Source organism: Rhinolophus sinicus, linkage group LG07 (genome assembly GCF_036562045.2).
Source record: "Rhinolophus sinicus isolate RSC01 linkage group LG07, ASM3656204v1, whole genome shotgun sequence".
Taxonomy (NCBI): domain Eukaryota; kingdom Metazoa; phylum Chordata; class Mammalia; order Chiroptera; family Rhinolophidae; genus Rhinolophus; species Rhinolophus sinicus.
The window spans coordinates 86,267,172-86,280,760 of record NC_133757.1 but is presented as its reverse complement, the minus strand read 5'-3'; the positions used below and the strand labels follow the sequence as shown (position 1 = coordinate 86,280,760).

The window sequence follows — 13,589 nt, the reverse complement described above, 5'->3', positions numbered from 1 at the left end:
TGTATGCTTCTTGGAATTTATCCATTTCTTTCAGATTGTCCAATTTGTTGATGTATAACTGCTTGTAGAATTTTCTTATAATCCTTTGTATTTCTGTGGTATTTGTTGTCACTTCTCTTTCATTTCTGATTTTACTTATTTGGATTTTCTCTCTTTTCCTTCGTGAGTCTGATAAAAGATTTATCAATTTTGTTTATCTTTTCAAAGAACCAGGTCTTGGTTGCATTGATCTTTGTATTTTTTAAAAACTCGATTTTGTTTATTTCCACTCTGATATTTGATATTTCCTTCCTTCTGCTTACATTGAGCTTTGTTTGCTGTTCTTTTTCTAGTTCCTTTAAGTGTCCAAGATGCATCTCTTGATTCTCTCCCATTCCTCAATGTTTTCCTTTTTTAAATCTTTTGATACCAAAGAATAATACTGTCCACCATTTGCCTAAGCTTCAGATCTAAATGTCCTTGACTATTTGCCCTTCCTCCCCTATTCCTTGCTATTCCCAGCTAAATCATGAACAGCTCTGTTTGATTCAAAATATGCCCCACATCTTTTCATCTCCTCATTTTCACTGCACATACTAATCTCCTAACTGATGTTTCTCTTTCTGCTATGTTTCATATCCCACAATCCATTCTCATAGAGCAAGCGCATGATCTTTTAAAAAGTATGTTTCAGGTATGATGTCCTTTAGAGCCCTCTCCTGATTTCCCATTATACTTAAAATAAAAGCCATATTCCCGTATGGCGTAAAATACCTATATATGTGATAATCAATCCTGGCTACACATTAGAATCACCAGGGGAACTTTTTAGAAGCACCAAGCTTGAGACCCACCCAAGTCCATTTAAGTCCGGATATTTGGGGATGTGGCCCAGACATCAGTATTTAAAAAAATTCCCTCGTCAATCTAATGGGCAGCCAGGGTTGAGAATCATGCCTCCCTCTAACCACCTTCATACTGCCTTTTCCCCTTTCATGACTGCTCCTTTTAGCTTCTCAGAGTAACTTCTCCTTAATCACCTTACCTAATGTTCCATGTTACTGATCACTCTCTGCCGTGTTACTCTCCATGAACACGTTTTCTTAGCATTGTCATCTGAGATCATCTTATCTATGTTTTCATTTTTTTAACATTAGAGTGTAATTTTCATGATAATTCTTGCTTTCTACTACACCGTGTTTCCTGAATTAGTTCTTAATAAATATTTGTTGCATGACTGTATGTAGAAGGGAGAACTGACTGAGGGAACTGTCATGTGGGAGCCAGGAAGTGAGAAATCCATCTGGGCAGGTGAGATGAAATGGAGCAGATGGTAGAGTCTTGACAGATGGAGATTAGCTGAGAAACGAGGTAAAGTAAGCAGCGTTGACAATGGAATTAGACACTCTGATAATTTCAACTTGGAAGAGGCATAGTTTTATTCTGGATTGGGGCAGTCCCAGGAAAGCAGAAATGACTGGTTTCCCGAATGGCAGGGCAACCTGTAGCATAGAATCACATTTTATGTTTCCCATGGTTGCTATTAATTTACTTTTGGAAACTCATTTCACCTAAATGTTAGTAAGAGTAGCCCTCTGGATTCATCATCCCCCCGTCATTCCTTTCAGTTAGTAATGTACTAACTTACGAAAGCATTTGAGATTCCTACCGGTTCACAGTACTCATTGGTTATCGCTGCTCGTTGGTATACCTTCTCTACCCTTTTCATCGTCATACATTCAGAAGCCTCATCACTTTACCGTATTTAACTATGACTATCTTGCTTTAAATATTGGGATTAATTGAAAAATTGTGTTTTTGCTTGTATCACAACCCAGATTTGTAATGTGGAAATGAGCAAACGTACTCTTGGCAAAGCTGAAGTTGTTTGGGCACATCAGGAGAAGGCAGAGTTCTTTGGAAAAGACAACATTGTGGAGAAAAATAGAAGGCAGCAGGAAGAGAGGAAGATCAAATAAGAGATGGACTGATTCCATAAAAGAAGCCACAGGCGTGAGGCCACAGGAGCTGAGCAGGGCTGTTGAGGACAGGACTTTGTGGATATCGCTCATTCATAGGGTCACCAGGAGTCAGAGCTGACTCCACAGCCTATAACAACAACAGCTCTTGGACTATTACCATATCCCTTGCAGTTATTAGCAATTGAATTCATGGAGTCTTAATAGTATATGATTAGAACTCCAGACATAGGCAATACTCTGCTCCGCAGTAATGCCAAGCAAAACGAATGTTCACTTTTACAAATTCAGCGTGGTAATTTTGTGCCTTTAGATTGGGGTTTTACACATACCACGATTTTAGAGGAGACTTAGGAGGTTTAAAAAAAAATGGGTTTCAAAAATGACAGGTTTAGGAAGCATAATTCTGTGATGAATGGCTATGCAAAAGTACTGTTTACAAAGTACAGATAAATTCCTCTCTGAACATGAAGCAGAGTCTGTATTGTAACAGCTTAGTTTTATGGACAGAGAGAGATGAAAACTGGTTGGAAGAGAGTCAAGTATTGTTGCTCAGTTTACCTCCCCTCCCCCATCCCAGGATGAAGGTGAAGCCATTCATTCCTGCAACAGCCATTTTCATGAGTTAGCAGGCGAAGCAAGTACCAATGGTGAAGACTTGACACTTGGGAGAAATGTTTAGCTTTGTGTTACACCTGGATCTCTTGCGAACTCTGACATTGTAAATGGGGAGCAGTGTTCCCTGTTCCAATACCTTTTTCTCAACCATGGACCTTGATGCAAACCTATAATGATTCTATAGGAAAATACCCCATTCCTTCCTCTCTGCAAAAAACAGCAAACTTTGTTAAATTTTTAAATACTGATGCTTTAAAATGTGAATCTATGTGCAAAGAAGGTAAATTCAATTTTCTACTTGTAGCATGTCCAAAATAGATTATGTGTCTATTTTCTGGATAATTTCATATAGAACAAATTACCAGAGAGGTCTTGAACCCTATTAGCAATTGCCTGACATTTTAATGACAACTTCTGTCTATTCACTGTATATTTGCGGCTGCTTTACACATCTGTACCATTTACAACAGGGTTTACTTAGGTAAGATGACCACCCTGATGCCTCCATGATGGGCATGGAGAATGAGGAAAATTGTTACAGTGAAGTAGCTATAATAGGTGTTCAATAAATATTTAATGTAAAATACGTGTTTATAGACAGATTGAATTATATACTCCCATTACAAGATAGAGGATGGGAAAACAGCCATATGTATATGTGTATTTATTGGAATTTTAAAAAGGAAGTTAAAGCTTTTTCTTAAAGCCTCATCAAGCAAACACATAAAATATTTTTATTGTGGGGGTGCCTATAGCATTGCCAAGAATTATTTGAAATGTTTTATAATTTGTTTCAATAGTTTTAGATGCAAATATTTGTATATATAAGACTTGCTACTCTAAAGTTATTCCAGAATACTGGTTCTTAACCTTGGAACTTAGAAAAAAGAGAGATTATGTAAATTATTTTTAAATATCTGTTTTAATAGTATAAAATGACTTGCAAAATGTATGTATATATATATATGTATATGTATATATGTATGTATGTGTGTGTATATATATATATATATATATATATATATATATATATATGGATGAAAGTCCGTATTTATTCATACAAAAACACTTACTGAATAACTGTAAGGTATTAAGGTAGTAATATGCCCTCTGTCTTGTTTCTTGTTGTTGTTGTGCTAACCTTTCTCCAAAAGAGCAGAGATGAAGCATGGTTCTAAACGAATTTTAAATTCTTTAGTTATTAAGAAAATAAAGCTCTAAAATTGATCTAGATTTTTATTGTATAATAAACCAAAATACACATAATTGTAACATATTGTCTGCTAATTGTCTCTTGGATTCCATCCCAGTATTCTAAGAGGATGTGAGGATGTATATTGCTAATATCTTTATATAATTCAAGATAACCTCAAAGATTTTGTGTTCTCTTATACCTTGACAGGTTGGTACAGAGGATATACTCTCCAAAATAAATCTAAAAAGGTATGGCACATGATTCCATTTTTTAGCTTGAAATCTCTCTGCTATTTGTATGTTGTGCTATCCGATTCCATTATCTGCTCTCTGCGCTCTCTAGACCTAGTTTCCTTTCTCTTTAATGGCTGTTCTATAGGTGTGACTGCAAACCTTCTCACCTCAAAGCTCTAGTAAAATAGTGCAAATCCCATTGACCGTATTTCCCCACCAGCCAACTCAAGGATGAGAGCCCGGAGGTGAATTCACAGATCAGGCTGGGCCTCTGCATGCTTCTTGCTCCGTCGCTCAAACTAAGCTGTAAGGTGGTCCAGTGACATTGCTGCCCTTGGCTCTGTCTTTTAGGGAGGGACCCATGCTTCTTCCGTTATCCTTTAGTTGCAATGCTAAACTCCCAAAACTAAAGGCTCTCCCCATTTCCACTTGATTCTTTCTTTCATTGTAAAATGGACCAATCAAGAGCAGTACTTTTCCAACTGTGAACCTCACCACCCCAGTAACACATCATGAACTCAGTATAGTGGGTTGTAACCAATACTTTTCATAAAACAAAACTGAAAAATAGAAAAGAAACTGGAATACCATGGTAAGTATTGTTTCATGAAAGTTTCGTTTGGCTCCATATGTTGACATATTTTAGGAATTTCAAATTAAATTTTAGGGTATCGTAAGTACCGGGTTGCCATGAAAATGTATCTCACTGTGGGCAGAGTTTGAAAAATACTGACCTTCGTGGGTTCCTTTTTCCCAGTGTCAATACTACTAATCCTCAAGCTAAAGAAAATCTATTAATTATGTTAATAACCCCCTGGGTTTATTTAGGTCGGCTCAGCTACTTTCCTTTGATGCTGCACTCTGGGGCAACATAGCGTGTCAGCACTTTCTTTTGAAACAGCCACGTTGAGTTGATCAGGCCACATTATTTCATGGTTAGTTCACATGCAAAATGGGTAATTAGGAAAGGGGTAAGGGAAACATTTTAGAATTTATCAAGGGTTGAGTCAAAAACCCCACCGTTTTTATTTTGCAAACCTAGTATGAGATGTAGTTTGGTGTAAAAGTAATTGCGGCTTAAAAGTTTAAAAATCATTGTAAAAACTGCGATTACTTTTGCACCCACCTAACAGACGTAATCTTTTCACACAACTCTCAAGGGAGCTCGGGGCCCAGAACACCACCTTTCTACAAGGTATAGGCCATTAAAAACACAGGACTGTCTGTTCAAGATTTCCACCTTGTTGATTCTTCAGTCACACTCAGTATTTGAACATGTATGTGTACACACACACACACGCTTTGTTAACTTTGACAATGTAATACTTTACCAGAATAAAGCAGTGCTTGCTTGTAAAGTGAGTATCAGCTCTGACAGTTTTGGTCCTTTGATTTCTCCCTAAATCCTGATGCTGAATTTTTCTACCCAAAGATTCTTGTACCACATGTCTTCGTTTCCAGCCTGATTATTTTCATTTACTCTTGCTGACTTTAATTTCTCCAGGCCTTCAAATAGGGACCAAGGTGGCAGACGTTCTGGCTTGATCTAAAGCAAAGACTTTTTTTTCTTTCTGGATGCTAGTTAGACAAGAGTATTTACAGCCACTTCTGCTTCTTGGTTTGAGTTTAACCCTATCAGTGTTTATTTTATTCATAATTATGGAATTCGTAGTTGTTTCAAAACATAATTAGAGTTAATTATTTTGAAGTTCTAAATTGAATAAAGAGCAAGAATGCTTAAGTCACTTAATTCCATATCCTTTTAAAAAAAGTTAATTTTTAAAAATGAGCAACAACCAAAAAACCACTCTCAGATAAAATCATATGAACTTAAGTAACAAACAGAATTCTCGAGTTTTAACCGGTGAATGTGAATCATGTTGAAACAAGGTCCCAGACCACAGCTTTCGCTTTCACAGAGTATGTAGTATGTAATCATCCTTTATGAGCATAAATGACCTTGGTTGCTAAGGCATTCTGTCATTTCCTAATATATGAAAATGCATCTAGCTAGTGCCTTTTTTGTCTGCTTTGCAAAGCGGATAGTTGGAGTGCCACACTAGGATCTAAACAACAAGTTCTAGATGTGTTTTTAATTTTTTTGTATTCATTTTTTAAAACCCTTATTTAAATGTTAAATATCACCCTATAGAAGAATTATTTCAGTAAGAGCTTCTCTCAGTTCTTGATAATTAAGCTTTGTAATTCAACGAAATGATAGTACAAACAAGGGCCGTGCATTTATTCGTTGATTTTTAAGTTGAAATATCTCTCTTATGGAGAGATCCAGGAAAAATAGAGGGAGTTTAAAGTCCATTGTCATGAATTATGCTCAACTTTTGACACCCCTTCATTAAGAGATCCAGCCTATTTGAAATGCTGTCCTAACGTTCTTTCCTACATTTGCCAGTTGAAAGGCCTATTATTTTAATGGAAATTTTTGGTGTCATTTATAAGCAGACATAGCCATTTAGAATGGTGATAAAATGAGCTAGTGGTTTTACAAATTGAAGAAGCCAAGAGCTTTTCAGAAACTGGTATTGATCCTGGCAGGATTGTGGAAGTGTGGATGGGGCATTATCTAGAAAATCATTATTTTATTTTTATTTTTTTACTCAAGTGAGTAGGTTACATTGAGAAAGGAAAAGCAAAACTGAGAGACAGGCTGTAAATCAGAAATATATTACCCAGGTTTGTTCTGGCTTTCTGTGTGCAATAATGGCCCAGGAAAAGTTCTGCAAGCCTCAGGTTTGTCAGAACAATTAAATGGCTATAAGTGGACAGATGCTATTATGGAAAGATGATGCCTCCCAATAGCAGTGGTAATACAACAAAATAAATATTCTCTTAATATGAATATCATCATATCTGTACACCCAGTATAACTTACCTGCTTACGATCTGCTTAGATGTCACAAAGTAAGTCACTGTTTGTTTATATTACGAATGCTTCTGTCTTGGATTTCTCCTGGTTATTAGGAGACCAGTCATTAGATTATGAATGCATAAAAATTTTAATTGGTCCTTTACCTTCTTGATTTGAAAAATCTTCTGCAAGGACAGTTTTGGGAGTAGCAATGTTATATCTTATTTTAAACTCCAAATATGGCTCCTACAACTGCTACTTTAAGTGGTTCATCTTTACCCAGTGTTCTACTTTTTCATGAGTTCTGGACATTTTTTTTATTGTAATAAAATATACATGGCATGAAAGTTACAATTTTAACCATTTTTATATGTATAGTTCGGGGGTATTAAGTACATTGACATTGTTGGACAACTATCTCCACCATCCATCTCTGGAACTTTTCCATCTTTCAAAACTAAAACTCTGTACCCATTAAACACTGACTCCCCATTTCCATCTCCCCGCAGCCTCTGGCAATTTCACTATGAATCTGACTGCTCTAGATATCTCATATAAGTGGGTTGTACCGTGTCTCTCCTTTTGTGTCTGGCTTATTTCACCTAGCATCGTATCCTCAAGCTGAGTTTCGGACAGCCCAGCCCGGTTCTCCACAAACATGGTAGTCAACACAACATTTACCTCAATGTCTCGGTCAGAAGAAACATCCAAAGTTTCTTAGGAATCCTAAGAACAGATCTGAAGTTTCAGAACCCCAGAAGTCAGGCCCAAAAGAAATTATAGTCACATTGTATTTTTGTTCATTTTTAGCTTTTTAATCAGGTTTCCAAAATCACTTTGAATCCTGCCCCTATAGTGGAAGAGGTCATGTTACCTTGCCTCTGTGTGTGTCCTGGGTCTTATTAATAACAGGATTGGAATAGTGATTTCTCACTCATACAGCCCACACTTGCCCCCTTCTCAAAGCAAAGAGGGGAAGGTATGTACTTTTCTTCCTGTCCGGCGGGAAAGGATGGCCACTTTGCTTCTGAAGGAACGACAGAATCTACCCTGTCATCACCTATGCTGGGAGCAGCCCAATCTCAAATTTTCTTACTGTTTCCTGTTTTATTGGCAAAGGATTAAAAAAGGAGAAAGAAGAGTATTGAATGGGTACATACAGCACAAGAAACTAGACACACAACCGACCCCAGTTGAAATTCACTCATTTTCTGCCTCTGAATGGATTAAGGACCTCTGGGTAGACACGCATCTTTGACCCAGTCCCCCAGGCAGGGGGATGTCTGTCTCCCACCTTTGTGGTCAGCCACCCCTGACATGGAATGTCCACAGGTTGCACTAACTTTTATAGGCACAGAGCTAGGAGCAGTTGAGCCAATGGTGGTGGTTAAACAGGTTCTTCTACTGGCCTGGCATGCAAAGTCCCATAAAACAAAGCACTGCAATGCCGTTTCCAGATGGCAATTTCTCTGTTTATCAATGCGTGTATCACACAGTTAAACAGCAGAAATTTTTGGCACTTGAAAGAACTCTAATCCAAGACTTGCTTCCTATTAGTTAGATCTGATCTTCATTTCTTCGGTTTCTACCAGCCAGTTTCCAGTCTTTCTGGTAGGTCTTCCTGGGCTTTAGTTTTCCCCTGGGAGATGTCACAATACTGATATAGAATTGCATCTTAGGGACATAGAATGAAGAGCAATGTGAGACTGGGAAGTGGTAAAAATAACCAGATAACTAATACTAATTGATTTGGGATGCATTTGGTTAAAATGCAAGTGCTGAGAGGAATCACTTTAGAAAATCACTATAATTTGATGGGCCACTAAGTACATACCGTGTTTCCCCAAAAATAAGACCTAACCAGACCATCAGCTCTAATGCGTCTTTTGGAGTAAAAATTAATAATAATATAATAATATAATATAATATAATATAATATAATATAATATAATACAATATAGCATAATATAATATAATATCGGGTCTTATATTAACTTTTGCTCCAAAGGATGCATTAGAGCTGATTGTCCAGCTAGGTCTTATTGTTGGGGAAACACAGTGGTCCTCCATCTCACTAATTATGTAAAACCCTTTAAAAGGAATCATCGCATGGCAGATAGGATCTGGAGGGTTTAGGATCTCACTATTAACCTCTTTACCATTTCCAGCTTCGGCCTGACCCGGGTATGTTTGCCTGTTCATTTACGAAGCATTTATCTAAACTCTCTGAACCCAAATCTTAATTTCTACCTTTTCAGTGTTTCAGCCATGATTTCATGTAGATAGCCAGCCAGTCAGTGCGATTGCTATCCTGCAAGCCTGGCTGCAAACTGTAGCTATTTTCCACGTGTCCTTTCTCCCCACCACGCATTGTTCGCTACTGTCCATGCTTTTTCCTTTGGGCTGAGATCTTTATGGCCACATAACCAAAGTTCTTCTCTCTGTAGGGTATTTTCCCTGAAACATATATCCATTTGAAAGAGGCAACCGTGGAAGACCGAGGGTAAGTTCCAATCGGGGAAGACCCCTAAAAAGCAATGATGATGTAAGATTATCATTAAAGAATGCCTTGTGTATATTATTTCTCTCGACTCATGAATTCCACCTGTCATATGAGAAATAAATAAATAAAAACGTTTTCCTGGCACAGTTCCTTCTTCTTTCTTCCCTTTTTATTCTTGTTCGTCTCTGGCATCCTTCCCCAGGACAATAAACACAGATAATGAAAGAACAGGGGGCCGTTACCTTCTTCTCGCAGTACCTGTTCACCAGTGATGTGTGCGCATGTGTGCGCGTCCATGAATGTCTGATGCTCTTGCTGATGAGACCTGAGAGTCCCCAATTTGAGAACTTTGGGAGCTAGATGAGCACACTGCCTCCTGCACTAATCAGCTCTGAACCTGGGGCAAGTCAGTTGGCCTGGGGGCACCTCAGGCTTGGAAAACAAATCTGGCCCTATGTTTGTCATGAACTTGATGTGAAATAAGAACTAATGTGTGTGAACATGCACTGCAGATAAACTTCATTACATTTTGGATAGTTTTTTTTCCTTTTTCACCTTACCATTTGTCTGGAAAGTGCTGCCTGTGACAGCTAAGCCTGAAGTGGGAGAGAGAGGCCACTTAGTTGGCGAGCCAATGGGCACGAGAGTTGAGGGAATAAGGAAAGCTTGGAGCTGGACTGGAGTCCCAGGGCTGATAGAGAGTAGAGTGGGTTATAGAGGTATGCAGACTCAGTGCTGCAAATAACATTCTCAGTCATAAGTTCTGCCCCCTTGTTTGAGAGATAAGAGGTGGTGACATCCTCAAATTCACACAACTCCTCGGTAGCAAAATCAGGCTGGGTGACCAGGTGTCCTGCCCTCCTGGAGAATCTTTCCATTGGTCCATTCCTGGGCAACTTCCAGCTTCACTAGCCAGAGCCATGTGGGTGGACAGGCAGAGTGGGAGGCAGACTGCCACTAATTAGGGTTGCCATATAAAATGTAGGAGACCCCGTTAAATTTGAGATTCAAATAATAACAAGTAATTGTTTACAGTATGTCCCAGATATTTTCTGAAACATACTAAAAAATTATTTTCATCTTTCTGAAATTCAGACTTAACGGGGCATCCTGTGTTTTTATTTAAGTCTGGCAGTCCTACCACAATCCCCATTCATTTCCTTGCTCTCGTTCTCTCCTTCCTTCTGCTAATCATAAAAATACCAGAGAGGATTTTGTGACTAAATGGCAGGGCAACCTTGTTATAAGTCTTCTGTGAGTGAGGAGTTTGGTATGTATACAGTTTCTACGCTGTGAAGCAGCAGATGAGAAGAAAACCTAGTCCCATACCAGAAGACGGCACCACCTTAGTCCCTGCCAGCAGGTCCTGTTTGAGTTTACAAGCCTCAGGACTCCTGTGCCATGCAGAAATGTCTGCTTGGCAGACCCAGCTAAAATATTGAATTTTGGCTTCCATCCCTGGGAATTGCTGAAGTCAGCCTGGCTCAGTAATTGAGGCTCCCATGGAGATGCAAAATGGGGAGGTCGAGGCTGGGCTTTGGGCCCATCGCCTTGCAGAAACTGAATTCATTTTGAGAAATGTAGTGTCCTCAGGTCTTTCTCTTTTCTCAGACACTTAGATGTGATAAAGTCTCCCTGCAATGGACAAGTATTTCTTTGTTTCAAGCCCAGCTAGCCCCATTGCCATCTTTGAGCTTTGAGGAATCTGTCAGGAAAAGCAGCAATGACCAACTCAGAATAACGTGGGCATCTGTCTGGTTCGCTTTAGGCAGCACGAGACCGTGATTCCTGGTGAGCTCCCGCTGGTGCAGGAACTCACGTCTACGCTGCGAGAATGGGCTGTCATTTGGCGCAAGCTCTACGTGGTGAGTTTTTCCCTGGGGCTTGGAGCTGGTGGCATGATTCCTGGGTCCCCAGCCTGTCTGTTCTGCGGCAGAGTGATCCTCTGCAAGTGGTTGGCTACTTACTGTGTTTCCCCGAAAATAAGATTTAGCCAGACCATCAGCTCTGATGCGTCTTTTGGAGCAAAAATTAATATAAGACCCGGTATTATATTATACCAGATATTATATAAATTATATTACATTTATTATATTATACCCGGTCTTATATTAAAATACAACAGGGTCTTATATTAATTTTTGTTCCAAAAGACACATTAGAGCTGATGGTCCGGCTAGGTTTTATTTTTGAGGAAACACAGTATTAGTCTGCGGGGAGTGGGTGCCCCTTACATGGACCGTACAGTGGCTGCTAACCAGCAGATTCTCATTTCCCTGGTGTAGGGTCATAGGTGATATGCGCGGTAGAGGAAGTGGGTATAATCTTTAGTTCAGTCTTTTCTCAACTGAGACTACATGCAGATTGTAAAGTAATAAGGATAAAACAACCACACACACTTACATAGTCCTTACTAAATGCCAGGTACTATTAATCCTCACAATACTCCTACAGAGGAGGAGCAGTTATTACCAACTAATCAATGAGGAAACATCGGGACATTCTCTTAGCCTCTACATGTATTGAACACCAGGAGCAGCCATCTTGCAAGACCAAGAATGCTCAAAGTCTGTTGGCAGCAAGCTTGCATGTGTGTCCACTTTAGGAAGCTCTTTCCTGGATATCAGACTGTACAAATGCTGTTTGCTAGAGTTCCCTCTTTCCTGGAGACCTCGTGGATAAGCATTGCTAGGTTTTGCCTCTGTAGCATCTCTCATGGCTGGCTGGGAATTCCTCTGGACATGTATTCTCTCATTTTATGTGTGAATGAGTTCAGTGAGGGAAAAGCCTCGACTCAGTGGCCTGGGAGCCATTCACTTTTCTTTATGTGGCTTTGTTTATCTAGATTTTTGTTCAGTTATGTGATGATTCTTCCTTTTTAACTCCCAAAAGTCAATAAGTTATTGGGAACACCTCACTCTAGACTCTTAAGTACTAAAAGCAGCTATCAAAAGCTGAGAGTTCATGTGAGATATTTCATTTCCATCCAGGGCTATTGTTTCCTGGAATGGGTCACAGAGTTGAAATCACCAACCCCTTTGATGGAAAAGCACATGATTTTTCTCTACCTGTCCATCCTTCAAGGCCAAGTTTAAGCATCTCTTCTTCATAACGTATCTTCTAAACACACCAATCCATAATGTTTCCTTCTGGCCTGTCGGAGCACTTATCACTGAACCCATTGGGGCTCTTGGGGCTTACTGTCTTGTAATGCGAGTTATCTTTTGATCTCTTTATGCTTAATTGAGGAGAGAGCTAACCTGTAAGTTCTTAAATCACGAGCTCCTGGAGGATAGAGATGCTCTTTTAAGCCATTTGGCCTGCATTGATCATCTTGTACTTCTACTGAAAGCACTCTCTGGTTCTGGTTAATTGATTAGTTCGTGGTGGATGGAACACATTTGATGGATGAGGACTTGCTTGTGCATGAGTGAGTTCCTTAGCATATTCTTTCTGGAAATCGGTGAGTGGTGAAATGTATTACGTAATAAATACTGGAAAGAAAAAAAACTTTTTAAAGGTGTAATGTGCAAGACTGGAGAGCATGAAGTAGACTTGTCCTCTTGCTAAAATGCGACTCTCGTGCTAACTTCCTTATCTCTGTCCTCCCCGTATCCACAGGTAATTGTGCCAAGTCTGCTAATGAGGAGAAATCAGAAATAAGTAAATCAGGGAGGAAGAAGTCTGATTCATACACGTCGACTCCCAAATCCCTTAGTAGTTAAATGGTGATAAGCTCAGGTTTGGGATTTCTTCTGTGGGAGTTTCACTATTTAATAGCAGAGTTGAGTTCTAAGTTAAAAAAAAAAAGTCCATCCCCTCTCAGAGGGAAGCAGTTTCCCATCTTAATGTTGACATCTAATAAAATATTTTGTTGTCTGTTTGTAAATATTTAGATGTTTTTAAAATTATTTTTTATTGAGGAATATTGGGGAACAGTGTGTTTCTCCAGGGATCAGCTCTAAGTCGTTGTCCTTCAATCTAGTTGTGGAGGGCGCAGCTCAGCTCCAAGTCCAGTCACCGTTTTCAGTCTTAGTTGCAGGGGGTGCAGCCTACCATCCCACACGGGAATTGAACCGGCAACCTTGTTGTTGAGAAGTTGCGCTCTAACCAACTGTGCGCCATCAGGCCGCACCTGTTCGTGAATATTTAAAACTGTCTTATAGCTGCTGTTGGTTGACTAAAATATACTCATTATGGGAACCTCAATCAATGG

At 39.2% G+C, this 13,589-nt stretch overlaps 1 protein-coding gene across 2 annotated transcripts in view; it reads left to right on the top strand.

Moving 5' to 3' along the window:
- Positions 1–13,589, top strand: part of DOCK5 (dedicator of cytokinesis 5) — a 187,581-nt gene that overhangs the window by 66,986 nt on the left and 107,006 nt on the right. The window contains exons 3-5 of one of the 2 annotated variants that reach the window (XM_019714857.2): positions 3,979–4,019; positions 9,318–9,373; positions 11,142–11,238. The exons of the other annotated variant lie outside the window; for it this stretch is intronic. Coding sequence (XP_019570416.2) covers positions 3,979–4,019; positions 9,318–9,373; positions 11,142–11,238 — 194 coding nt within the window. The remainder of the gene's footprint in view (positions 1–3,978; positions 4,020–9,317; positions 9,374–11,141; positions 11,239–13,589) is intronic. 2 annotated transcript variants of the gene reach the window in all.